Raw genomic sequence first — 27,575 nt, forward strand, 5'->3', positions numbered from 1 at the left:
CATTGTCGTCCGCACACGAGGCTGACGCCACCACGCCGTCTGACAAGCTCTTCTGCAACTGGAGCGCCAGGTTGGGCGGCTCCAGCCGCGGCCGTGACGTGACCAGCTCTTTACGTGACGTCACTGGGGTGCTGGTCTCCGGCGTGTCCGAGATGTTGTTGAACTTGTCGATCATGCCGCGGATGCTCTGGCTGGAGCCGGCCTGACTCAGAACGCTACGCTTGGACTGGTCCGAAGGTCGGCCGGCGTCAGCACCGAACGCGGCGGGAAATGCGGCGGCGCTAAGCAGCGAGGCGCCCCTCGCACGGCGTCGCCGAGTCGGCTTCGCTGCCCTCGGCGCTCGGCGTCGAGTCCTGCGACGTCACCGACAGGCTCGGCCGCATTGGCGACCTTGACCCCGTGACCTCGGTCTGCCGGAGCAGTAGCGGGCTCGCCGTCGGGGTGGGCGTCGTGCTGGACAGACGGTCACTCTCCTCCGACGGCGCTGGCCGCAGGCTCACGCTTTCCTCCGCCGTCCCAGTGACGTCAGCCACCGGCGACGGCGGCGGTGTTTCGGCTTGCTCTCTGACGGTAACCTTGACAAGACCCTCGTCGACCGAGTACACGGTTCGCTGGGCCGCCACCAACACGGGAGCGTTGGAAGCAGGAGGAAGGCCGGAGAGACTGCGCGTGTCCACGGTTGGAATTTCAAAAGTTCTTGTGGCGCCGGCCGTGAACGGCCGCTCTTCGCACGCAGAAGACACACTCGGGGAGGCGTGCTGACGGCGCATGCGCAGAGCGCTCGCGCTCCAGTCGCTGCGCTCTGATTGGCTATCGGCGATGTCGTCTTCCTCCTCCTCGATTAGGTGTTCTGGCTGCTCGACCATCTGAGGAACGGAACGCTGTCGGTGTGGGGGAATGCATGCAAGTGCTGCGGATAAGACGTGGAGCGATGGAAGTTACGGTTCAACCAAAACAAAAGCCTCAAAAACCGTAGACCAAGTATATTTTGTAATTGAATAAAACTCATGATCGACTGATTCACACGGGAGAAGGCCATGAAATGGACGGGTGAGGGGCTCCGTTTTCGTTTTTGGCGTGCTTTTTGCAGAAGGCAAATGTGACCATATTCTACAAGTCTGTAGCAGACCACGAAATCGAATAGCAAAGAAACGCACTGATGGCGTTAGGTCGATCGTCAGCTCAAGCAAGCACTTTGCGAAGCGGCCGAGTTTTCAGATTTGACCCGCATGGCTCAGCACGCCCATCCTCATCAGGCCCGAAAGAAAATTAATGTCTATGAAAGAAAAAAGATCGTAAGTACGGGCGGTTGTTAAGTGCAAGAGCACTACGCAAATAGATAAAACAATAGTAATAACATTATGCCTCGTAGAGAAACCCGGAGAGCTGAGAAATCGACTCATTGATTTTCCAGTAACTTGCCTTTATCGAAACGTCAACGCATCTATCTCTCCACTCTCTTGGTTTTTTGCGAGGAATACAGTTATGACTAGTCTTTAGTGCGGACAGGTGTATTGGAGGCTGCAGCAACTGTCCGTAAATGAGCGTCAACGCCATTCACAAGTACATCAGGTCACGCACCTGAAAAGTCTGAAAATACCTGAAAAAGTCTTGGTTCGTCAACGTCTTCCGAGGAGGGTATGCTGGAGGAGCGACTGCGGTAAGACGAGGGAGTCGATATGACGTCATCGGAGCTCTTGCGCCGACGGTCCAGCGCATAGTCAGCCTCCACCGTTTCCAGCTCGCGTTGCATTTCCTGCAGACAAATTTCACCAGTTGGAGCCGTACGGAAAACTTGAGGTAAGGTGAAAAAGCACGGAATAAGACCGCCAAAGCTTTTGAAATCTGCTGCTAGCGGTCCTCACCACAAAACAAAAACCGTCAGGACGCAGACAAGTGCTAGTAATAACTAGCTGACATGTGTCTGGAACTCCCAAAAAACAACCCCTGAATCCCATTAACATGGAACCCTGCGGAACCCCGGATCCACCATGAGATCCAGGCACATGTTTGATCACCAGTACTTCCAAAGCCAAAAAGGTTGCGTGCTCATGTGCGAAAACATAAACAACTGCCGAGAAGAAAACGGCCGACAGAAAACGCTTCAACAGTGCCAAAGCACAATACAACCATAGCGATACCGCAATGCTAGAGAGAGAGAGAGGGACACGGCAGTGGCTTTGCTCAGCGACCCTGAAAAATGCACACCTAAAATTTGACGCCACCTTACGGGCTTGATACCGCGTGACCCCACTGCGACAACCAGCTTTGTCCAAATGCGTCGCTGAGAAAACGCATCGGATCGCAGACGTCGAACTTACCCTCAGAGCTGACGACAGATCTGAACACCCCACGGGGCATGCTTTAGAGAGGTGCGAACTGCTTCCGTCATGCCCTCCCCTTTGAGTTTGCCTTGAAATTTGGAGTTGCACCCTGGTCATGTCCATGTGCTGCGATCACAGTGTTAGCCCAGAAACTTTGCACTGGCAATATCATTTGACGTTTGCCCCTTGCCAAGGACATCGTGCGTGGCGTCGCCTTTTCCCTGGACGTGGATCTTTCTCTCACCCCCCCATCACCAGTGAACGAGTCACCACGAATGACCCACCCTGTAGTTATGCACCGTGGCAAACGCAATCCGCGACACCCATATTGGCTAGCGCTTATGCTAATTTGATATAATAATAATAATTGGCAGCTATTGTCCCCGTCTGGTGTATTAGTATGCACAATGTGGTGTACATACTGACACCAGACGAGGGCGTCAGTCCGAACCATAAGGCAATCGGTGGTGCCGACATCTCGTCTCAATCATTCCGTGACACCACACCTGACACCGTGCTTTGACCCTCGACGTCGTGACCGACCTTGAGCGTCTGGTCGTAGGAGGTGTACAGGTCTGCCTTGTCCCTCCACTTGGCCGCCGCCCCGAGGTCCTCCACCGATGAGCGCGATGAGGAGCAGGGTGAGGTCGCCTCCTCTGGAGCAAGGCACCGGCCACGCCGGGGGTCGGTGAGCACGCCATAGTCGCCAATAGATGGCGCGCGGTTCGGATTATGCGACGCTAGATGGCAGGCAAGTGGTGACGCACCATCAGGTGCAACGTTTTGTGAAACTCGTTACTTAGGGTAAAACGCATTCGCGAATATTATACACTGTCGCGCCTGACTGCGAGGAGCAGCTGCGACCCCGACGTCATTATGAGGCAGCAATATGGATGTAGGCTTGTGCTGAACTGTGTCTTCCAAAATTTGTCACGGGACTCGGATCAGTTGAGACTAGATGCGATATATCCTCTTGCGACTAGCGACAGTGTAAAATAAAGCCTGTTAAAATGCGAATGATAAACCGTTCCGCTTGTTTTGGGCGTTGAACAGTCCGCCAGCGCGCCAGTTACGCCTAGCTGAAGGAGAGGGAGCATAACTCAGAAGGCCCATCACAGGTTGCAAAAGGCGCGCGCAAAACCTGTGGTAATAATGGGGCAACGTTACAAAAAAGCGCCATGGCTGCTGTTGGTCACACTAGCTATCACTCAGCCGCGCAGTCTGACCTGGAGTAGTAGGACACATGAGGTCGCCCTGGACTGACACCTCCTCTTGAGTCTCCTCTGGTGGAAGACCGAGCTGCTCGAGAGAGTCCAACTCCTGGAGAGGTCGCAAACACTGCCGCATTAGCTTTCTGGTGCTCATGCCATTGCAGGGACAAGACTCCGTACAAAGCGGTTTTTTGGAAGAGGAGGTGATGGGGCAATGTACATTATTGGAAGGAAAAGGAGATCCATGAATTTTTCCTCCTCTAAAAACCCATGGCTCTTCTCAACCCTAAAAACATTCGGGTTGACGTGGCAATGTGGGGGGGGGGGGGGAGGGACACACAACATCAGGGGGAGGGGACATGGCCTTCTGGAGGATATACAAACTTCTACCTATGCCTAATGACGTAAGACCGCGCATGACACATATTTCGTACCACGCATTAGCATGCAAAACCCATGCACTCATAAATAAATCCTGAGACCTTCCAATATATTTCATTAAAGCGATTCCTATCCTAAAAGAATCTGCAAATTAAAGTGCGGAAAAGATGCCCTCTGCTGTATGGTAAGATACAGATCACGATGCCTTAGGTGAGCCGCGTTTGAGTCCATTCGCACTTAAACGATATGTGGGAGCCACGCATATCAATTCTTTCAGCTCCTTAACATTGTTCGAAAACAACACGGAAAGGAATTCAAAGCATGCCCTCAACGCTGCTCGAATACGTTGGCTGATCTCACCAACAGCTGTGACGAAGTTAATACAACCACTGCCGACTATTTTCGTTGAAAGTCCATCGTCATGCACCCACAGCACCTGGTGGGCTTTCTCTTGGGTGGAGGCCACTGGCAGACGAAATGTGAAGGTGGCCGTTTTCTCGGGACTGAGTTCGTCACTAGATGGCGCTGCCTCCTCGAGGGCAGAGCTCAGGCTGAGGTCATGAGAGCCGGACGGACTTTGAGGTGTGCCTGTAATGACAGAAAATCACTGCGTTTTGCTTCAGTTTGCCATGCGCCCTAAGATTCCATCTGCGGCGACGACAAGCGAGACCATAACCGAAATGATTGTAATCACCATACAGCGTGTGCCTGATCACCAGCAAATAGGGCCGTCGCATTTGGAAACTTATACGTATAGGACTTATGAATGCTGTAGAATGTCTTCCTCTCATGAGTTTAGCAGGCGGAATCGTCATGATGTTCAGCATTCCGGCACAACTTAAAAAATGGCCGCTGGCATTACGTCAGTTATAAAGTGCATTTTTGAGGAGCATTCCACACTTGCATGAGACAGTACTTCTAGTCGCAAATTTCGTCCAGGAGAGAGGAAAGATAGCTGCATTAATATTTCAGCCAACGACACCTTTGGCAGACAACGGCACCTTACCTCATGATCTAATCAAAAACACTTCTCATGACTAACAACACTCAACAACTGAACACTACTCATAATCGCTTTGCTCAAGACATGGGACCGAAATACTTCCGCACACATCTCTCCTTTCTCCTGGTTATTCGACGAGAAGTAAGGCTAAAAGGGCTTTCTTATGACTGCTGGAAGATTAACTGGCTTTCAGCCAGCCAAGGCCTAGCGATTTTTTCTCGACAACAAAGGTGACTTTAGAGATGTTCACGCTCATGGTGACCATGGCACAAGTGTTGTGTGGAAACGACAGCATTTTAGAGAAACTGATCGCAGTAAACTGAGTTATGCAAATGCTTAGTGGTCGTGGCTACATCTATGTCGGCATACGACACAGTTTGTGGTATTTGAGGCCGGTTTGGGAGAAGGTGACATTGGGTGCTCCGGCGCTGCGCTACTAGCACATCTCTGCGTCGGACAGCGCTAGATTCGCTGGATGATCTAAATACGGTACCCTCAGGTCTTATCAGTAAGTAATGAAATCATGGTAAAAAATAGACGTTCAATTACTTTGTGAATATACACCCATGATCACGGACTAGCATGGCAATTATCATAGTTGGTAGGCCGTGGATCATGCCGATGGTAAGTTATTTAGTCACAGTAGCAATGAAACGAAAATCATACAAATATCCTGCCCGTACAGCCAACAAACAAGCGAGAACCTTTGTGCGACCGACTTAAGTCAAGAACTTCAGAAAATACACAGTCACGTATACATACATTGCAGAAATCGGCACCCAATGCCCATACGCGTACATAAGCTTTCTTTTCCATATTTCAGTCTTGTGCTGCCACAACCATAAGACTTACCAGAACCACGTGCAGTGCAGAGCATGAGCATTTCTCGCTGAAGCTCTTCCACTTTCCGACTGAGCTGTCCTGGAAGGGCTGACCAATCAGCAGGTTGCCAAGAAGATTTATGCGAACGCAGCCAATCAGGGGAGTCCCCCGTTCTGGGCCAAGCTCTGCTGTGATGACCTTGAGAGAACGATCTGGTAGGCCGCTTTCCTTGCCGGGGACCGAGCACCTTCTCCAAGCGTTTCGCCTGCAGTGGGAGGAAAGGCATTACATCACGGCTGCGACTATTGCGTAGCTATTTTTCAGCCTCATGGGGTGCAATATTGGTGTGTTTCGTATCAATAAACGGTGACGACGATAAATTACCTTTAACTACTATATGATCTACTCCCTCCGGTAAGGAAAGTGTGCACTGGCACATTAAATGTCGAAGAAATCCACAATGTTTTGTTATCACCGGACACATTGGTGACACCTGAAAATGTGTGGGTGATGCTGCTACTCAATTCAGCAATGCATTCATACTTTAAGCCCGCAAATAGGACAATAAAACGGCATTGATACATTCGTGACATCGACAGCGAGCTATTGATGCCAGCAATCTCTTTGCTTTAGTGTTTAGCGTTTTATTTCAGTGACGTTCTGTAATCCGTTCAGGGACACTATGCACAAACGTCGATAGCCATCGCTTGTCAACTATTGTAAAGGTTTTCTCGACCAGTAGACATCACCGATGGAGGCTGGCTGGGAGCGATTATAATTAACTTATCCACTTCCACCACCAAGGTCGTGCTGACCTGTGACAAAAGATCAGTGCTGATTTCCTGAAGTTTATCCACTGTTTTCTTGTCGACCTGTCTCCGTCGGACACCGGGAGATGGCAGTACCAGTCGTTCAGGCTCGTCTACCCGCAGGCTGTCTGCTACAGTAGCATCCGGTTCCTCTGGGGATACGACGCACAAGATACAAATACTGGTAGAACTAATCGGCACTCAGTTTTGTCTTGCATTATTTTATTTTGCTTACATCCGTTGAACAGGCAAAACAGCATGGATATGAATGATGAACTCGGGAGTACCTTCTATAGCTGGAGGGGAGTCTTCAGCAGCGACATCTATTGACGATCCGGCAGCATGTAGTTTCCTCATGTTGCCCACCAGGTGCCGGGCCAGGTTGGCCTGCTGATCGCTGTGATGCTGAAGTGAGGCCTGGAAACAAAACACCCGTGTTCAGAGGCGAGGTTAGCAGTTGCAGAAAGCGACGTTTGGTGCACCTTCTGCTAAGAGAACGAAATGTCGAATAAACCACACACGAGCCGAATCGGCCTGTCGCATTCTAGATCCGGCCGGGTAAAGTCGGAATATGCGCATACCGTTGACGGGCGGGACCGACGAATGATAGTAAAGTTACCATGGAGTAGAATGGAAGAATGAAAGAGGAGTGGAAGCACAGGAGAGAGATGGAACAGTCCGAGCCATCGAATAGGAACATTTCTTCGGGAGATACCTACTTCTGATGTCATACTTGTAGTGACATCACATTGCGTATGCCACATGATATAATGATTATAGCAAGATATGCGAATGATGTGATAAATGGGTGGTATGACACCAAGCGGGTTAGCAATCGAACAGATCCCTCACTTAATTCGATCTTGAACCTCACCACTCCACAAAAGTCTCGTCTACCGGAAGTTGGTACCGCTGTTCGCGGAAGAGCACAGGGGAAGTGCGACGGCAACGAGATAAAGGCCTCACACGCTCGTGACTTCAGACATGTGCGTGGGTATCTCGAAAACTTCGCCCTTTATCAGCTTTGTCAGAAAATTGTCGTCATCGTTTAGCCAAAACTACCATACATTTCGGCTGTCATTGCCCTTGCCAGGAAACATTTGACCTGGTTTGATCCCAAAGCTCAGCACCTGCGCCAAACCTGTGTAGCATCAAGCATGTTCCACGCGTCGCCACGCTAAACGATCCTAATTTTCACCGTGTAAGTTCGGTTTTTTCGCTGATAAATATTTTCGGTTGTGATTGCTAACCCATATGATACTCACCCAGATGTTACTCTCTGAACGTTAAACAAATTATTAGCGAGCTCAAAACACCCGTTCTCAACTTAAAATGTGTATTATGACAGAACCCGACCAGTGCCGTTAAAATCTATGCTCGTAGAAGTGACCTACCTTGACATGAAACGCCTAACCACACGACTACGACTGATAGACGCGGCTTCATACCACACACTTTTGCCAGCTATGCACGACGAATAATGCGTTTGTGAAAAGAAGCCCAGACCTAAAGCATGTATTCTTAGCTAGAAAAAGCATGTGTGTATCTCCACAAGCAACGATAGACAAAGGCCATCCACCATGTCTCTGTAGCCTTGTGAAGGTAGTCTACCAATTACCCACTTCTCTATTTGTACACTGACGACCCAACTACCTACTCCATGTAATCCCCATGCATTGGGGTCATCCACAACGTCTCTGCAGCTTTGTGAAGTTAGGCTACCAATAAGCCACTCCTCTATTTGTACACTGGCTAACTAACCAACTGCCCACTCCATGTGATTCCCATGGATTGGATCACCTTCACGTTGTCAATAATGTAATATCTCGTCGTCGTACGCATCAGGCATAAGTCCCCTCCGGTATCCATCCAGAACTAGCGGATCCCGCCAACGCGTTTCAACTATTCCAAATAACCGCAGCTAGAATTGCAATCGATAAAGCAGTGAACGCGGCCGGTAGGGTTCGAACCTACGCTCCCAGAGGGAATCTGATTTCAAGTCAGACGCCTTAACCACTCGGCCACGACCGCCACAACGGCGACCGCGCACTACGTTTTCGAAAGAAATGCACGCTTTTCAGCATCGCGGACAGAAAATCCTTTCGAAGGGCATTATCGGAACTTTGTAATTCGGCATAACCCAAATCCTTACCAGCTGTCATTTTGAGCAGCAAAACTGCCTCCAAGCAGTTCAGCCTGGTCGTCCATTTCACTCATTAATATTGCATGGGTGACAACGGTAATAAAAGCAGATCAAAGTTTTGTCAGAGCTTAGATAACTGGATTTACCTCGACAAAACCCGGACTGGAGCCTCATCTTAGTCAGGGATTTCAGTCAGCGTCGAATCAGATCAAAGGGCAAAGAATATCTCATGGCAGCTATGCAGGAAGCAAAAGCTTCATTACATGCCAGCAAGGTGCAATTGCCCTGCAAGCTACGACTCCTCAAAACGTCATTAGGACTTTGTTTAGGATTGAGTTAAATAATTTTGTTGTGATCGCTGGACTTTAAAGTTGCTAGCGCAGTCTCTACCAATATTTTTGAAAGCTGCATTCCACATCGAAGTCCCTTTTTCTCTCCCATTTCACTGGGGAGAGTTCATGGTAGAAGGAGAGGGATTTTTTCCCGCCCAGTAAACATGCCATAGGATGTCCTGCTTCACCACACTGGCATGAGCATTAGTGTTTCACTCGTAGAATGCTCCTAAACCATATAAATCATGTTTGCCCACCGCATCAAAAGCTGTGTGAAACGTTCTGTACCTGAGAACCGATTAATCACAATCGTATCGATTCTTGCATGGTGCCAATGCGCATTACGTAGAAAAATGACGTCAAATCCCATCACTTTTCCAATTGCTTTCAACCATGTCTCGCACTTGCTTGCCACAATCATAGATGAAAATAAGTGACTTAAGATGTTCCGGTCGCACCCAAGCCTTCTTCTAAAAGAATCGATCACAACGCGATATGATCAGCGCCTTGCTACCCAAGGTAACCAAGGAATCATTTCCGTCCAACCGCATGCCAACACGAGTGTCATGCCAACCAACAACTACCAACTACCCAATCCATGTGATTTCCATGCATAAGTGACCAGGACATGCCAGTCGGAGACCTCTTAATGCGCTGCCACCTGAGTTCCTGGTACGGTGGCCAGCCTGCAAACGAGGAAGCGTGCTGGTTTCAAGAATGAGGGAACGTCGTCGGAACCACATGGCCTGGCGGGGCCCCAAACGGCCGAGATGTGATGCGAAGGTCTCGTCGGAACTCGTGAAAGTCCTCGGGAGTGCCGAACATAAAGAGCTGATCGCAGCCGGTAGGGTTCGAACCTACGCTCCCAGAGGGAATCTGATTTCAAGTCAGACGCCTTAACCACTCGGCCACGACTGCTTGCTGGGCAGAAAGGTGATGCACCTGTGCCAGAAACGCATGGCGAAGCTCTGCGCTCACTCAGCCCCCTCCGACTCATCAAGCTCCATCACCCACTGACATTCCAATGGCAACATCTGTGCTACAGGTGGCAACGACCACAGGTGGTCGTTTTAGAAGTGCGGCTCTGACGTAAATGCATATTGGCACTTCTTCTTCCGCACAGGCCGATCGTATGCGCCGTTTTCATCACCATCGGTGTACGTGTAGCGAAGAAAATCGCCCTGGCGCTCGTCTGCTCGATTATAAAACTGGTAAACGCATGTATAGCCATAATCCACTTCCAAGGGTTTAGTGCGTCCGGCGCATCCAGACAACCATCGGTGCGCTCAAAGCAGCATTCTCAGTTTACCATATTACTTATTACCATATTTACCACATATGCCATATTTACCATATTACCACATATATCCCGTATTAAAACGAGGCGTGATCAGTGTGATTAAAACGTACGCTCTCCAAGGCAACCCAGTTTCATGCCAAATCTTGCGATTTATATGTGGCACACAACGCGTAGGTACACGGAAGCCCGGAATCATGTCATGCCACAGAATGCATTCGTCGATAAAACGTGTGAAACATTGATTTCCGCTAGCAACGAGAGATAATCCTGTTCTCGCGGAACAAACTGACCTGTATATGTATGCATATGCATGCATGTTTATGTATGTATATACGCGCGTCAACTTGGCCAGGTGACATTCAGCTGCAGCTGGACTGCATAAAGCACTTCACGCGGTCGGTAGGACTCGAACCTACGCTCCCAGAGGGAATCTGATTTCTAGTCAGACGCCTTAACCACTCGGCCACGACCGCCCCGGAATACCCCCGCCTCACACCTTTTCGCCACAAATACGTACTTTTCAGCGACACGAACGGGTAAACCGTCATCACCCTTTCAGCCGCCGAAGGTAACTTCTGCTCGTCACGGCAGCTGTCCCCAGCAACGGAACGGAACTGATGCCAGCTAACGTCACTGAACAAACCGGGGATTGTGTGGTACGGACCGCTGCCAGGCGACCTCGTGGGGCTGCTCCGATTTTTGTCACAATTTGTGACCAGCATAGCTATTATCATCACGACCGCGTTACATGCAAACTGCACCGGGAATTCTGCCCAGCCTCCGCCATCACCAGTTCCCGCAATGTTCACGGTATCGCGAGCATACCAGGAGGCCATGCATCCCTTTTGACACATGCGCTCAGGTGGCTGGTTTACTGCAATATGCTCGGGTGAAGGGCGCGACATTCATTTGACCCTCCTGTAATCTCGAATACTAAGAGAGCTAGGGAGACCCCACCAAAAACACACAAAAAAACGCACAGATTAGATGAGGCTCGATGCTCACTCAGTTGTGTCCAATTTTGATGCCACTTCGGCTTGAAATTCGGGCCAATTTAAGGTCAAATAAGTGAAACTTTGGATCGATGACCAAATGACCTCATACATTCTCACTAAACCAGCCTAAGCCCAGATACGAGCTATGAGGAAAATATCACTGGTGTTTACATCAGGTCAGTGGCATTATTTGACATCTATAACGTGCAAATAGCCATGCTCCTAAGGATTGTTTTTATTTTCGAATTCAAAATCGGGACCAAGTATTACCCTACGCGGCATGCTCCCCAAGCCAAAAGCTTGATCGAGGTTCTTCAAGGTCAGTGACCTCCTCCAACCCCCATAAAGTCAAAATAAGACCACTTTTGACATGGCTGCGACCCAGGAATTCGAAAAAGGCGTCAAAAACAACAGGAGAAAGCGACACGATCAGCAATAAAGTGGTTTAAGTTTGAAATTGATCTAGCCTCAACACCTGGCCTAAGGTCAACGAAATTAGTCGTAACCGTATCTTCAATAGCCTACTTGGCTACGAAGCTATCTCAAAGTTGTATGATCTCATCCAGCACTACGCTGGTGCATCATGTTGAACCAGTTCATGGAAGCTGCTCTCGCTGAAACACAGGCATGACCTGATTTTTTCTGACAGCCATTGGCTGAATTTGACCTGGAATAGGTCAGAAACCTTACAAGGCATATCTAAATTGTGACAACAAAAGGTGGCTATTCAGTTACCAACAGGCGCACGAAGATTGGCGTAGCTGCGCCGTGTCTTTTAAGCTTTTCATGGAAAAATTTGCGGACGAGGTTAACTTGACCCATGTCCACCTCCACCCCCCACCCAACGAGCGCGTTGGAAGACAACGACAAAGCAAAGCTGGCTTAAAAATCACGCCAGGTCCAGTGTCGAAAAAGCACGGAGGCGAACGAGACAAGAGTAAGAAAATACGCCAGTTAGTATTTCAAGAAATCAGGTTTGATGAAAAGGCAGCCTTGCACCTCCTCTCCCGGGATGGTTGGGTTGTAAGCCCGGTTACCTTCATTATCGGTGTACGAGCAGTGAGCAAATTGGCTCTCACGCAACGGTCCTCCCGATCGCAGGTGGGTGATATGTTAACGATGCCTAGGGGAAAGGAAGCCTGGAACCGGCTCATACAGCAACGGCATCCTTCCATGATTAGCGTGAACGACTCGGCACTAGAAACGACAAGGCACGGAGTATTTACACCGAACGAACGTGCATGTCACTTTTCCAGGTAACACCTAGCCTCAGCTGGACTGCATAATACATTGCACGCGGTCGGTAGGACTCGAACCTACGCTCCCAGAGGGAATCTGATTTCTAGTCAGACGCCTTAACCACTCGGCCACGACCGCTGTGCGCATTGCTATCCCACACCTTTTCATCACAGGTGCGGGTCTGTCAGCGACGTGGGCGGGAAACCCACAACCACTGTCGGTCCTAACGATCTGCTTTCGACCGCCGAAGGTAACTTCTGCTTTGACATGGTCACACCAGTTGTATCCGGTTGTCGGAATGTTTCCAGTATTCGTTGACATGTCCTTGAGGTGAACGCAGCCAAAGCGCAGCTTATCACATTTGGCAGCCGTCAAAAGCTACGCGCTTTTCCGGACTTCACTGTAACGTTTGGTAACGCTGCGCTGCAACCGTGTGCGGAGGTGAGGAACCTAGGTGTCGTCTTTAACAGCGGCCTATTCTGGGATTCATACGTGTCCGAGCTCAGCCGCCAGTGTATGGGTGGGCTGATAGGCCTGTCCCATGTGCGGCACTGCTTCCGGATGGTGTCATCAAAATTCCAGTGATGGAGTTGGTGCTCATGCAGGTTAGGTACTATCTCATGGTTTATGGAAATGACACACAAAAACAACTGTGATTGAATCCAAAGGATCTCAAACTTTGCTGCCATGGTGAGTTTTGGTGGACGTAGATTTGACAATGTGTGTCCTGCGTAAGACACTTCGATGGATGGCAGACACCTCGACACGTGGCAGAGCTTCAGGTGGTCACCCTGGCTCACAGGCGACGCTGCACGGCGAGCCTGATGTGCTGAGAGCCATGACTGTGTTAAACCGTGATACACGCACGCCACCCACTCGGCAAGACTGCCTCCTATACCTCCATAGATCGAGAACCGAGGCCGGAAGGAAACGTTTTGGGTACCACGCGCCAGTGTTGTATAATGCACTGCCAGCCGACAAAACAAAACTAACACAGCATCGTGCGCGCGGTGAGAGCTCACCTGTTTCAGCGCTAATGCCATTGGTAGCCGGTGAATAGTTGTCTGTGTATTACATGTTTGTTTATCTGCACGTTCTCATCTATAATTTTGACACGGTGCTGTAATAACTACGTTCCAATGTGTATGAAATTATGGACATAATACAGTGCAAAACAACACAATGCCTTTCAGCTGTGTGCACCGGAAACCGTGTGTCAGCGCCATTGGGGCCTAGGACGCACTTAACTATTGAGCCTGCATGGCGTCGCCTGCCTCTCACCCAGGCAGGAGTGGCAGGAACCGCGGGGAATCAAACCCCGTACCTCTGGTTTTCCGGACCGACGGGCAAACCACCTTTACTGTCGACCAATACTGATTGACCTAGCGCCGAAGGTTAGCTCTGCTTAGTCATGAACCCATTAGTGTCTCAAGGTAATCCGGCATTTTGTTTCCTTTCTCGCTGTATCCTGCACAGTCACCATGTACCCAGATATTTGTGAGTGAGGCGGCACTACCCGCGCTGTTACCAGGAGACATAGTTAAGTTTCCTCTAGGTCCCCGATGTTCTCTCGTACGCATTGGGCCGCTATTAGCAACATGATTAACTGCTTCCACTTGATTAACTGCATTTGCATAAATCACTTGACGCGGTCGGTAGGACTCGAACCTACGCTCCCAGAGGGAATCTGATTTCTAGTCAGACGCCTTAACCACTCGGCCACGACCGCTGTACATATCCGCGCCTCACACCTTTCCACCACAGGTGTAGATCTTTCAGTGACACGGGCGGGAAACCCACCGTCACTGCCAGTACTAACGACTTTCTTTCGACCACCGATTTCGGTGGTCGTTGCGATGTCCCACTTGTCTGGGGCAGGCTGCATGCGCCAGCCACGGGTAGGCCCAAGTGTGCCCCACTTCCCCCGGGTGGGGCCCACGTCCGAGCGCCCAGCACACACCCCGCAAGGGGTTTCAGCGCAGACAGTCCCGGCAGATGGGTCCCTTGGTGCATGTCGTCTTCCCGCACCATTATCCATTCTCTTCTTTCCATGGACCTGAAATGGTCATCACTGATCGAAAGGGTGCTAAATCAAGACAACCCCAAAACAATCTAAATCATCTATGACTATGTAAAAGAAATAAATTTTAGGCGACGAAACTTTCCAAACCAAAGTTTGTAAGGCACCGACTACTGTCGCGTGCACCAAGACGTTTGCCGTGAGTATTCATCGCAGGATGTGTGACTAGTGTGGCTGTGCTCAAAACGGCCGTCCCCACCTAAGAATGTGTAGCATTGAGAAGTGAGCGAGGCCGGTAAGGTTTTAGCTTACTTTTCGAAAGTAACGTTCGCTCGTCGAGGTGGTCTGATTTTACGTCAGACGCCTAACAGTATGGCCGCGAATGACAGACAAGGCTTGAAACTATGGACCATTGTCAGCTGTGTATGACAAAGGTGTGCGTGTGTTAACAGGGCCTGGAACCCTCCTCTAACAATGCATATATTCTTTGATTTGAAAACGTAGACCAATCTCCGCAACCAAAAATCGGCAAGAATTATTCGCCATGTACCCAGATCTTTGTGAGTGAGGCCGCACTAGCCGCTCCGTTACCCGGAGACATAGATAAGTCTCTATGTCACCGATGTTATCTCGTAAATATTGGGCCGCTATTAGCAACAGGATTAACTGCTCCCACTTGATGATCTGCATTTGCATAAAGCACTTGACGCGGTCGGTAGGACTCGAACCTACGCTCCCAGAGGGAATCTGATTTCTAGTCAGACGCCTTAACCACTCGGCCACGACCGCTGTACATACCCGGGTCTCACACCTTTTCGCCACAGGTGCAGATCTTTCAGCGACACGGGCGGGAAACCCACCGTCGCTGCCAGTACTAACGACTTGCTTTCGACCACCGGAGGTAGCTTAGGCTACACTGGGTGTGACATGGCCACACTGGTTGCCTCCATCTGTGTGGACTTACTAAGCGCCCGCTCTGAGAAGTTAGCCTAACCTGTGACCGGTATGATTACAGTCGTCGCGATCAGATCAACTACACCGGGAATTCTGCCCAGTCTCCGCCATCACCAGTTCCCCGCAATATTAGCTTTATCACGAGCACACCGTAAAGCTTTACCTTTAAGCTTTACCGTTAGTAAGCAAGCTTTAAGCTTTACCCTTAAGCACACCGTAAAGCTTTACCCTCGCTTTAAGCCAATCGCGACACCATGTTTACCTTCCGGATCAAGTCTGATCCAGCGTCGGTGAAGCACCAAGTCAGACAAAACAGAGTGACGAGATACACCATTCTCTATAAGAAAAATACCGTTTTGATAAAAATGCAGCCACGTAAACGAGTTTCGTGATGGCCTAAGAATACACACGGAGACCTTTATTATCGGCGTACATGCAGCATATGAGCTGGTCCTAACGCAACGGCCCTCTCAACCCCGCTGGATCAAATATGGTTATGACCTATACGCCTCAGTGAGTGGGACGGGGGGGGGGGGATATTCCGTGGTAATACCAAGGTTGGCATGCGTTATATATAGACAGGAGGCTGGAATGGCCGCCAGGATAATCATAGACAGTTTCAGTCGATGTCTCCAGCTGTATCTGTATTGCATTAACACGCGCTCAGGTAAGGGGTCAACGTCTCCCCCACCCCACCCCACAGGTTTCTGTGTACTAACTTCCCAACGGAACGTTGAAGCCCGCCACCTATTTGAAGCTGAAGCAGCTGAATAGCCGACCTTTTCATATCGAAAAATTAGGTGTGCTTCGTAAGGTCGTTGACCTGTGGAAGGTCAAATATAGGTCATGATCGCCACAAAATCGCCTCAATCCTGTCGCGGCGGTCGTGGCCGAGTGGTTAACGCGTCTGACTAGAGATCAGGTGCACTTTGGGGATGTAGGTTCGAGTCCTACCTACCGCGTCGAATAGTTAATGCAAACGCAATTAAGTAAGTTGAAGGCGTATGTTGATGAAAGTGACCCAATATGTACAGAATAAAGTCAGTGACCTAGAGGAAACTGATCTGGTGTCTTCAGATAACAAAGCACGTAGTTCTATCGCCATCCACCATCAATGTCCTTTAATGTCCTGGTTGGCTTCAAGCGCTGAAGGCTACTTCTGCTTGGTCATAACCCCATCAATATCTCAAACTAATCCGCCATTTCATCCTCTTTTTGCTCTGTCCTGCGAAGTCGCGACGTCCCGCTCGTCCAGAGCGAGCCGCATGCTCTAGCTTTCATGGTGCTGAAGTGTCCCGCTGGTGGGCCCCCATCCGAGCGTCGAACGCGCACCCCGCAGGGTGTCCGCGTGCAGACAAAGTGTCGGCGGGTGGGTCCCGAGGTGCGTGTCGTACTGCCACACCGTTATCAGTCCCCTTTTTTAAAATTTGGTCCGAATCCTTTGAATGGATGGATTTCTGGGATCAGCGCTCACGCTAAGCAGTGCTTGTTGTGTGAGCCCTGACCCCCACCATCCGATCGCGCAGTTCCAGGCAACGGCAGAATTTAGTGGCGAAAGCTTTACGTGCCGCAATGCTCGGCACGGTCCGTCCTGCCCTCTGACGTCAACTGACCTTTAGCGTGACCGCTGCCACCGGCCGCAGGCCATACCTGCCAAGGGCAAATAGCGAGCGCCCTAAAGCGACTCGAACCCATTCCGCCACGGATGGGTGGGTCGGAATGCAGGCGCTCTAACCAACTGAGCCACCGGGACGGACATTAACACGGCTGAGCCACCGGGACCCTTTATCACATAACTTTGAAATAGTAATTACTGGCCGTAAGGGCTCTAAATCCAAGCAACCCAAATAATGTAAACCATCTCAACGTGCGCAGCGGGGGCCGATTTCAGGTGTCGCCACCAAACAAGCCAAAGGTTATAAAGTGCCGACTCCTGGCGAGTGAACCGGAATGTTTGCCATGAGCAGGATGTGACTGTGGCTGTGCCCAAAACGCCTGTCCCTTGCTAATTGAGAAGTGAACGCGGTCGGTAAGTTTCGAACTCGCGCCCATCGAGGTGGTCTGATTTTACCGCAGACGCCTAACGGCACCACCGCGAGTGACAGACAGGGCTTGAAACTGCGGACTTTGCCAACTTTGTATAACAAAGGCAAACGTGTGTTAACGGGACCCAGATCACCTTGTAACAATGCATGAAGTCTTCGACAGAAAAAATGTGGACCCATCTCCGCTACCAAAGACCGACAAGAACAAATCACCATGCACTCCAATATTTATGAATCAGGCAGCACTACCCGCTCTGTTACCCGGAGATGTTGGATCAGCTTACGCCAGGTCACTGTCGACATTTCGTACATATTCGGCCGCGACTAGCAACGTGATAAACTGCGCCCACTGGATAAACTGCATTTGCATAAAGCACTTGACGCGGTCGGTAGGACTCGAACCTACGCTCCCAGAGGGAATCTGATTTCTAGTCAGACGCCTTAACCACTCGGCCACGACCGCTGTACGCATCGACGTCTCACACCTTTTCGACACAGGTGCAGACCTTTCAACGACGTGGGCAAGAAACGCACCATCACTGCCAGTACTAACGATTTGCTTTCGACGCCGAAGGTAATGTCTGCTTAGTCATGACAACGCTAGCTGTCTCCAACTGTGTGGATTGAACCGATCCCAGCAGACGTTACTGAAAAAAACAAAGATATGTGGCACCGACCACTACAGGCACACTCGGAGGCCTGTTCTGACTAGTTAACAGAATTTGTGACCGGTGCGGCCATTATCGCCGTGATCAGATGAGATGCAGCATGCACCATATTCTATTAGAGGGTACGGTTTTGATACAGCCATGCACAAGAGTTTCAGGATGACCTGAGCATGAGCACGGAGACCTTCATCATCGGCGTACGTGCAGCATGTGAATTGGTCCTAACGCAGCGGCCCTCTCGACCCCGCTGGATCAAGTATGGTTATGACCTATACGCCTCAGAGTGAGTGGGACGGGGGGGGGGGGGGGGTGATATTCCGTGGTGATACTACGGTTGGCATGCGTTGTATATAGACAGGAGGCTGTAATAGCCGCCAAGATAATCATAGACAGTCTCAGTCGATGTCTCCAGCTGTATCTGTATTGAATTAACACGCGGTCAGATGAGGGGTCAATCCCCTCCCCAGGGGTCTCTGTACACTAACTTCCCAACGGCACGCTGTATCCCACCAAACCATTTGAAGCTGAAGGCAACTGAATAGCCAACCGTTTCATATCGAACAATTAGGTGTGCTTTGTAAGGTCGTTGACCTGTGGAAGGTCAAATATAGGCCATGACTGCCACACAATCGCCCCAATTCTGTCGCGGCGGTCGTGGCCGAGTGGTTAAGGCGTCTGACTAGAAATCAGATTACCTCTGGGAGCGTAGGTTCGAGTCCTACCGACCGCGTCAAATGCTTTATGCAAGCGCAGTTAAGCAAAATGGAGCTGTATGGCGCTTATAGTGACCCAATATGTGCAGAAAAACATCAGTGACCTAGCGGAAACCGGAAGTGCCCCGCTGGTGGGCCCAATTCTGAGCGCCGAGCGCACACCCGCAGGGGGTCCCTGTGCAGACGGTCGGATGAAAGGGTTCCAGGGTGCACGCCGTCTTGCCCCACCAGTATCCATTCCCTGCATCACACAGTCTTGAAATGGTCATTACTGGCCGTAGGGGCTCTAAGCCCAAGCAGCCTGAATAATCTAAACGATCTTGAGCTATGTAGAAGGGATCAATTTCAGGCGACGCCACAAAACCAACCAAAGATCATAAAGTACCAGATACTGTCACGTGCAACGGAATGTTTATCATGAGTATTCACGGCAGGATGTGACTAGTGTGGCTGTGCTCAAAACGCCCGTCTCCAGCTAAGAATGCGTAGTATTGAGAGGTGAACGCGGCCGGTAAGTTTCGAACTCACGCTCATCTTTGTGGTCCGATTTGACGTCAGACGCCTACGATGCGGCAGCGAGTGACAGACGCTCCTTGAAGCTGTGGACTTTTGTCAACTATGTATAACAAAGGTATGCGTGCGTGAATAGGGTTCGGATCATCTTATAACAATGTACATACTCTTCGATCAAAAACGTGGACCTATCTCCGCCGGGAAATATCGGCAAGAATTGTTCACCATGTATACCGATCTTCGTGAATGACCCAGCACTACCCGCTCTGTTATCCAGATGCACGGGATCCGTTCCCACTAGAGCACTGATGTCATTTCGTACATATTGGGCCACTATCATCCACCTTAAACACAATTCACTGCATTTGCATAAAGCATTCGACGCGGTCGGTAGGACTCGAACCTACGCTCCCAGAGGGAATCTGATTTCTAGTCAGACGCCTTAACCACTCGGCCACGACCGCCGCATACATCTCTGCCTCATACCTTTCCGTCCCACGTACAGACCTTTCAACAACGCGAACGGAAAACCCACGATCGTTCTCGGCACTAACGACTTGCTCTCAACCACGGAGGGCAACTTCTGTTTTAACATGGTCATACCAGCTGTCTCCAGCTGTGTGGACGAAGCCGATCCCACCAGACGTTACTAAACAACCCAAGGAGTATGTGGTACAGCTCACTCCATGTACACTCGCACGACTGTTCTGAGTAGTTAACCTAATCTGTGACCGGTCTGGGTATTTTCGCTGCCATCAATTGAGATGCAAACTACACCGGGAATTCTGACAAGACTCGACCATCACCAGTTCCCAGCACCGTCCGCCGTAATATTAGCATACATTGATATCATACTATGGCCAGATTCCCCAGGGACTATTTTGTTATTTGAACTACTGGTCGGCGTCAAGAAAGACCTCGGGCTGCATGCTCTTCGAACCGAAAGTTTGAAGGAGGTTCTTGTGGGTCAGTGACCTCTCCTCACCTTCAGTAGGTCAAATAAAAAATCTTTTGAGGTCATTGTCATCCAGGAATTGGAGCCAGGCGTCGAAAGCAACCTACTAAAACGAGATGTCCTGGAATAAGCGGCTTGCTGTGACCTTTACCTGACCTTCACACATGACCTGGACCAATGAAATTTTGAGGAATCCAGACCTCAATAGCCTAGTTGGCTAAGGTACCACTCAAAGTTGTATGACCTCGTCAAACAATACATGGAGCACCATATTGAGTCATTGGCTAAGAATTGCTTCCGCTGACAGCCATGACCTGACTTTGACCTACCAAAGGTCAGCAACCTTGCAAGGTGTATCTAATTTGATATGCCAAAGATTGGCTGTTCAGCTGTGTACAGCGAAACACAGGTTGGCGCGGCTACGCCGTGCCGCTAGGAAGTTTTGTTTCTTGAAAACTTGCGGGAGGTCAAATTGATCTCCGCCTTCCACCTGAGCTCGTGTGAAGGCAATAACAAAATCATAACTAGCTTGAACATCATGTTTGGTCCAGTGCTTAAGAAGCAAGAAGTCAGACGAGAAAATGGTGAGAGGATACACCAGTTACTATTTCAAGACAACAGGTTTGACAACGATGCGGCCCTCATCTCCTCATCAGGGTGGCGTGGTCGTCGGCACGGCCACCTTAATGTCGGCGACCGCGCACCGAAGAAACTGGCCTTAACGCAACGATACTATCGATCGAGGGTGAGTGATGTGTGAACAATGTACAACTGAACAGAATCCCGGAATCATCTTGTGACGGAGAATGGATTTTTCGATGAGGAGCGTGAACCAACTTGCACTAGCAAGGGGACGAAGGACGTTCACCCAGAACGAACGTATCTTTTATGTGACAACCGTCCTAAGTGGGACAACTGACAACCAACCCAGCGTCAGCTCGAGTGCATAAAGCGTTTGACGCGGTCGGTAGGACTCGAACCTACGCTCCCAGAGGGAATCTGATTTCTAGTCAGACGCCTTAACCACTCGGCCACGACCGCTGTATATGCTTTCCTCTCACACCTTTTCGCCACAGGCGCAGATATATCAGCGACGCGGACGAGAAACCCACCATCGCTGCCAGTACCAAAGATTTGCTTTCAACTGCCGAAGGTAACTTCTGCTTAGACATGACCACACTAGTTGTGTCCAGCTGTATAGACGGCACGGATCCCAGCAGACATTACTAAATAAACCAAGGATCGACTACTGCTGGATGCGCTTGTGAGATTACTCGAATGACTTCCTGCAGGACGTTACCAATATTGTTGCGATTGTCGCGACCATATCAGATGCAATCTAAACCGGGAATTCTGCCCAATATCCGCCATCAGCAGCCCCCCTCTCCCCCCCCCCCCAACACACACACAGTTCGCTGTATCATGAGCATGACGTGAGGCCATACTGCCGCTTTTAAAACAGGCGCTCCAGTAGTCGAGTAAAAATAGTGCCCCATATTTGGGGCAGATTTTAGTGGTGAAACCTTCAAACGATTTGCGTCTAGTAATGGTAGCGCCACTGAGCAGTAGCCACTGCAGCACCATTAGCAAAAAAAAGAAGATATATTTGAATAATTTTCGTACCCAACTTACGCTGTTAATGCCCTTTAACAGCACTACACTTCTTCTTTTCTTAGTAGCCTCAGGGTGTATTCCGAGCCAGCGACACCGGCAGCTGTCGCAACCGTCGTCGTCATGACAACCTCCGGCTTCATGACGACGACAGAAGCCCTGTTTACATAGAGAATTCACAATGCTGCCAGACTGGCACCCTAGCACGCCTATTAAAATTTTCCCGTCTCATCTGATTACAAATGTGACGCTCTTGTCAGTCTCCTTCCCGTTCAGGCTAAAAAGCATGACAAATGTGTCATTACCACAGAATACATCCGCCCTCAGTCAACCTGAAAATGTAGGTCATAATCACATCAGATCCAGCAGGGTCTGGAGGGCCATTGGGTTAGGAACTTTCTTCGGTGCACGTACACCGTTAGTGAAGGTAACCGTGCTTACGAACAGGCCATCCCGGAAGCCGTGTGTATGGTTGTATTTTTGACTACCAAAACCGCATTCTTGAAGCAGTAAATGGCGTATTCTCTAACGCTTTTCTTATCTGGTGTGGTGCTTCTCCAACACTGGACCAGCCGTGATGCGTAAGGTAACCATCGCTTCGCGATTGTCTTAAAGCGAGGGTAAGCTCTCACGTTTTGAGCGTCATACAGTGAACGGTATAGAGATTAGTGATGTTGATATTTGGACGTAATTCCCGGTGTAGTTTGCATCTCATCTGATCGCAACGATAATCAAAATGCCGGTCACAGATTGGGACACGACACGAGGTCACCCGGCAGTGGTCGGTACGACATATCCCTGGTTTATTTAGTAACGTCCGCTCGGATCCGTTCCAACCACACAGTCGGAAATAACTAGTGTGATCATGTCAAAGTAGACGTTACCTTCGGCGGTCGGAAGCAATTCGTTAGTCCGAGAGTGGTGGTGGGTTTCCCACCCGCGTCGCTGAAAGATCTGCACCTGTGTCGAAAAGGTGTGAGGCGGGTGTGTGTACAGCGGTCGTGGCCGAGTGGTTAAGGCGTCTGACTAGAAATCAGATTCCCTCTGGGAGCGTAGGTTCGAGTCCTACCGACCGCGTGGAATGCTTTATGCACTCGAGCTGACGCTGGAAATGACCTGGAATAGTCATCGGGCATGTACAATCTGCTCTTCCAACGCAGATGCATGGCACTGGATATGCCGATTGTGTCGGCTCAATTCCAGGCTTAATCTACCGTCGCCTGGTTCGTTTTCTTACAGGATGGCCCGATCATAGGCACAGTTACCTTCAGCATTGGCGCACGTGCAGCCTAGAAATTAGCCCCAACGCAACGGTCCTCCCGATCGTGGAGCGAAGAGAGCGTAAGGAACGTAGCGATGCGTAAACAATGGCTACGTGAACAGAGGCTCGGAACCATCTCATAACAGAAAATGTGTCCTCAGATGAAAAGCGCCAATTAATTTGTACTAGCATTGACAAGACAAGTGGCATTCACACAGAAGGAGCGCGTCTGGAACCGAAGCACCTATTCAAGGTAACACCCATCTGCAGCTGGACTGCATAAAGCCGAGGACGCGGTCGGTAGGACTCGAACCTACGCTCCCAGAGGGAATCTGATTTCTAGTCAGACGCCTTAACCACTCGGCCACGACCGCCTTGCATGTCGCCGCCTCACACCTTTTCGCTACAAATGTATTTTTTCAGGAACGCGGACTGCAAAACCATCGTCATCATCGACCACTAGCGATTTGTCTTCGAGCGCCCAAAGAAACATTTGCTTGGGCGTGATCACACCAGCTGTATCCAGCTGTGTGGGCGAAAGCGATCCCAGCCAACGTTACTAAACTTACCGAGGAGTATGTGGTACCGACCACTGTAGGTATAGTCTGACGTCTGTTCTGATTATTTTCACAATCTGTGACCAGTAAAGTTATCACTGCCCCGAGCATATGAAATGTAACTACACTAGGAACCCTGCCCAGTGTCAGCCATTTCCCCGCACTGTTCACTGTACCACGTGCATGGCCTTCAAACATACTGTCGCTTTAAGGCAATCGCAAAACAATGGCAAGCTTTTTCGCACCACATCTGGTCCAGCGTTGGAGAAGCACCACATCAAGCAAGGGCAGGGTGAGAAAGCTTTTTTAAGGGTTGAATCTGAACCTTTTGAATGGATGGATTTCTTGGGTTGGAGCTCACACTAAGCAGACCTTATTGTGTGAGCCCTGACCCCCACCATCCGATTGCGCAACGGCATGTCAACGGCAGAATTTGGTACTAAAAGCTTGACGTGCCGCAATGCTCGACACGGTCCGCCCTGTCCCCTGACGTGATATGACCATTATGGCGGCGACTACCACCGGCCGCAGGCCATACCTGTCAAGGGCAAATAGCGAGCGCCTAAAGCGACTCGAACTCACCCCGCCACGAGTGGGTGAATCGGACGGCACGCACTCTAACCAATTGCGCTATCGGGACGAATTATTATAAAGAAGACGCCATTTGCTATTTCAAGGATGCAGTTTCGACAACCATGCAGCCATGAACACGGCTTCGGGGATGGCATTGTCGAAGGCGCATCAATCATCTGAAAAGTCTCATTCTCGGCTTAGGATGTACCGCATATGGAGGAGAATGTCCCAGGGGTTTGGAGCTCGTTGATGAGCTTTTGCATGTTCAGAACAAATTCTACCAGTGGTAGTTGCCTATTATTTATGCATCCGTCTGCCGGCTTCATGCAGATACAGAGACAGGTGCGAGCATTGACTAAAACTATCCGCTGTTAACTTCCGGCTACTTCAGCCTCCCGCCTAGATATAAAGCATGGGGAATGTGTCATTGCCGCAGGATGTACCCGGCCACAGTCAACCTGAAGAATTTAGGCCATAATCCCTTCAGGTCTAGCAGGGTCGGAAAGGCCGTTGCGTTAGGGCCAATTTCTTCGCTGCAGGTACAATGATAGTGAAGGTAACCGTGCTTACGATCCGACCATCCCATAAGCCGTGTGCATAGCTGCATATTCATCAAAGCTGCGTTCGTGAAGTAGTAAATAGTGTATCGTTTTACCCTACCCTTATCTGGTGTGGTGCTTCTCAGACGCTCGGCCAGACATGATGCGGAAGGTGACCATCGTTTCGCGATTGGCTTGAATCGAGAGTAAGCATTCACGTTTTGTGCGTGATACGGTGAACAGCGTGGGAGCTGATGATGGTGAAATCTGTGCAGAATTCTCGGTGTAGTTTACATCTGATCTAATGACGACGATAATTACTTAACTGGCCACAGATTGTGATAAAAAATCAGAACAGACACACGAGGTCACCCGGCAGTGGTCGGTACCATATATCCTTGGCTTGTTTAGTGACGTTGGCTGGGGTCGGTTTCATTCATGCAGCTGGACAAAACTGGTGTGGCCATGTCAAAGCAGCACTTATATCCGGCAGTCCGAAAGCAAGTCGTTAGTCCGACAGTGGTGGTGGGTTTCCCGCCCGCGTCGCTGAAAGATCTGCACCTGTGTCGAAAACGTGTGAGGCGGCAATGTATACAGCGGTCGTGGCCGAGTGGTTAAGGCGTCTGACTAGAAATCAGATTCCCTCTGGGAGCGTAGGTTCGAGTCCTACCGACCGCGATAAGTGCTTTATGCAGCCTAGCTGAGGCTGGATGTTTCCTGGAACAGCTGTCATGCGTGTACAGATCTGCACTTTCTGTGAGGACGGAAGGGGGGAGTACGCCGATGGTGTCGGCCCAATTAGAAGCTGGACTGAAATGTTGCCTTAAGCCTTTTCCTCCGGCATGGCGTGATCTTAGGCATGGTTACTTTCAGCGTTGGCGCACATACAACGAAGACATTGGCTCTAACGCAACGGTCCTCCCGATGGTGGAGCGTAAGGAGCGTAAAGAACGTAGCGATGCGTAAACAATGGGTGGGTGAAGAGAGGCTCGGAACCATCTCACAACAGAAATTGTATTCTAAGATAATGAATTTGCACAAACAATGACAAGGCACTGACGTAGAACGAACAAGTCCGTAACCAAAGCACTCAGCCTCAGCTGGACTACATAAATCACTTATCGCGGTCGGTAGGACTCGAACCTACGCTCTCATAGGGAATCTGATTTCTGGTCAGACACCTTAACCACTCGACCACGGCCGCCTTGGATGCCCACGCATCACACCTTTTCGCTGCAAATGCATGCTTTTCAGGAACGCGGACTGGAATACCGTCATGAAAATCGACCATTACAGTTTGTCTTTGAGTTCCCCAGGAAATGTTTGCTTGGACGTAGCCACAACAGCCGTTCCTGGGCGGAACGGACCCCAGCCAACGTTACTAAACAAACCGAGGGGTATGTGGTACTGACCACCTCAGATACACTCCTACGCCTGTTCTGATTATGTACCACAATCAGTGACCGGTATAGTTATGATTGCCGCAACCATATCAAATGTAAATTACACCGGGAATCTTGCCCAGTCTCCACCATCGCCAATTCCCAGCACCGTTCACTGCATCACGTGCAAAATGTGAAGGCATATCCTCGCTTTAAACCAATCGCGAAACGATGGCTAGATTACGCATCATGTCTGATCCAGCGTCAAGAAAAGCACCACACCAGACAAGGGTAGGGTAAGAGAATACGCCATTTACTATTTCAAGAACGCAGTTTTCATAAGTATGCAGCCATGCACTCGGCTTTCGGGATGGAAATGTCAAAGGCGCATCAATCAGCTCAAAACCCTCATCTTCTGCTGAGGACGGGCCGTATTTGAAAAAGAGAGAGAGAGAGAGAGAGAGAGAGAGAGAGAGAGAGAGAGAGAGAGAGAGAGAGAGAGAGAGAGAGAGAGAGAGAGAGAGAGAGAGGGGGGGGGAGAGAGAGAGACATATATATATATATATATATATATATATATATATATATATATATATATATACGAGAGATATAAACCATAGCACATTTGCCATGCCGTATATCTCCCTCCTAGATTTACAGCGTGGCAGATGTGTCATTTCAGTCCGAGAGTTTTCGTGGGTTCCCGCCCGCGTCGCTGAAAGGTCTGCACCTGTGCAGAAAAGGTGTGAGGCAGCAATGTATGCGGCGGTCGTGGCCGAGTGGTTAAGGCGTCTGACTAGAAATCAGATTCCCTCTGGGAGCGTAGGTTCGAGTCCTACCGACCGCGTGAAGTGCTTTATGCAGTTTAGCTGTGACTGAATGCCGCAATAGTTTCCGCATTGGCGCACGTGCAGCGAAGACGTGGCCTCAACGCAACGGTTCACCCAATCGTGGGGTGGACCGCGGTGGATCGTAGTGCTGTATTACAGTCTTATCGCATCTTATTATATACTGTCTTATCGCGTCGTATCGTGTGAGTCGTGTACAGATCTGCTCGTTCCGTGCAGACGCACGGAAAGTGATATGTCAAAGTCATCGGCCTGACCACAGTTTTGATACACTTACGGCCTTGTATCTCCTCTACCGGGATGGCCTGACCGTAAACACGGTTGTCTTCCTGATTGACATGCGTACAGGGTAGGAAAACGCAAGGGAAACGGTCCTC

At 50.0% G+C, this 27,575-nt stretch overlaps 1 protein-coding gene and 16 non-coding genes across 17 annotated transcripts in view; 5 read left to right on the forward strand and 12 right to left on the reverse strand.

The window, feature by feature from the left end:
• Positions 1–281: 281 nt before the first annotated feature.
• The window catches only part of LOC119104677 (uncharacterized), a 47,777-nt gene continuing 20,483 nt past the window's right edge, over positions 282–27,575 (reverse strand). Inside the window, exons 16-23 of the mRNA XM_037228396.1 lie at positions 6,838–6,967; positions 6,557–6,702; positions 5,772–6,006; positions 4,353–4,504; positions 3,551–3,644; positions 2,868–2,980; positions 1,601–1,756; positions 282–866 (exon numbers count right to left, since the gene is read on the reverse strand). Of these exons, the coding sequence (XP_037084291.1) occupies positions 282–866; positions 1,601–1,756; positions 2,868–2,980; positions 3,551–3,644; positions 4,353–4,504; positions 5,772–6,006; positions 6,557–6,702; positions 6,838–6,967 (1,611 nt within the window). The remainder of the gene's footprint in view (positions 867–1,600; positions 1,757–2,867; positions 2,981–3,550; positions 3,645–4,352; positions 4,505–5,771; positions 6,007–6,556; positions 6,703–6,837; positions 6,968–27,575) is intronic.
• Positions 8,500–8,581, reverse strand: TRNAS-UGA (transfer RNA serine (anticodon UGA)). The gene has a single exon. It is a non-coding gene; the product is annotated as a tRNA-Ser (tRNA).
• TRNAS-UGA (transfer RNA serine (anticodon UGA)) lies at positions 9,862–9,943 on the reverse strand. Its single transcript has one exon. It is a non-coding gene; the product is annotated as a tRNA-Ser (tRNA).
• On the reverse strand, positions 10,717–10,798 carry TRNAS-AGA (transfer RNA serine (anticodon AGA)). The gene has a single exon. It is a non-coding gene; the product is annotated as a tRNA-Ser (tRNA).
• Positions 12,616–12,697, reverse strand: TRNAS-AGA (transfer RNA serine (anticodon AGA)). Its single transcript has one exon. It is a non-coding gene; the product is annotated as a tRNA-Ser (tRNA).
• On the reverse strand, positions 14,207–14,288 carry TRNAS-AGA (transfer RNA serine (anticodon AGA)). The gene has a single exon. It is a non-coding gene; the product is annotated as a tRNA-Ser (tRNA).
• On the reverse strand, positions 15,287–15,368 carry TRNAS-AGA (transfer RNA serine (anticodon AGA)). Its single transcript has one exon. It is a non-coding gene; the product is annotated as a tRNA-Ser (tRNA).
• TRNAS-AGA (transfer RNA serine (anticodon AGA)) lies at positions 16,414–16,495 on the forward strand. Its single transcript has one exon. It is a non-coding gene; the product is annotated as a tRNA-Ser (tRNA).
• On the reverse strand, positions 17,960–18,041 carry TRNAS-AGA (transfer RNA serine (anticodon AGA)). Its single transcript has one exon. It is a non-coding gene; the product is annotated as a tRNA-Ser (tRNA).
• TRNAS-AGA (transfer RNA serine (anticodon AGA)) lies at positions 18,895–18,976 on the forward strand. The gene has a single exon. It is a non-coding gene; the product is annotated as a tRNA-Ser (tRNA).
• On the reverse strand, positions 19,855–19,936 carry TRNAS-AGA (transfer RNA serine (anticodon AGA)). Its single transcript has one exon. It is a non-coding gene; the product is annotated as a tRNA-Ser (tRNA).
• Positions 21,387–21,468, reverse strand: TRNAS-AGA (transfer RNA serine (anticodon AGA)). The gene has a single exon. It is a non-coding gene; the product is annotated as a tRNA-Ser (tRNA).
• Positions 23,034–23,115, forward strand: TRNAS-AGA (transfer RNA serine (anticodon AGA)). Its single transcript has one exon. It is a non-coding gene; the product is annotated as a tRNA-Ser (tRNA).
• On the reverse strand, positions 23,592–23,673 carry TRNAS-AGA (transfer RNA serine (anticodon AGA)). Its single transcript has one exon. It is a non-coding gene; the product is annotated as a tRNA-Ser (tRNA).
• TRNAS-AGA (transfer RNA serine (anticodon AGA)) lies at positions 25,565–25,646 on the forward strand. The gene has a single exon. It is a non-coding gene; the product is annotated as a tRNA-Ser (tRNA).
• TRNAS-AGA (transfer RNA serine (anticodon AGA)) lies at positions 26,091–26,172 on the reverse strand. The gene has a single exon. It is a non-coding gene; the product is annotated as a tRNA-Ser (tRNA).
• Positions 27,116–27,197, forward strand: TRNAS-AGA (transfer RNA serine (anticodon AGA)). Its single transcript has one exon. It is a non-coding gene; the product is annotated as a tRNA-Ser (tRNA).

The sequence above is a fragment of the Pollicipes pollicipes genome, unplaced genomic scaffold (genome assembly GCF_011947565.3).
Source record: "Pollicipes pollicipes isolate AB1234 unplaced genomic scaffold, Ppol_2.1 Scaffold_6052;HRSCAF=7182_pilon_pilon_pilon, whole genome shotgun sequence".
NCBI lineage: Eukaryota > Metazoa > Arthropoda > Thecostraca > Pollicipedomorpha > Pollicipedidae > Pollicipes > Pollicipes pollicipes.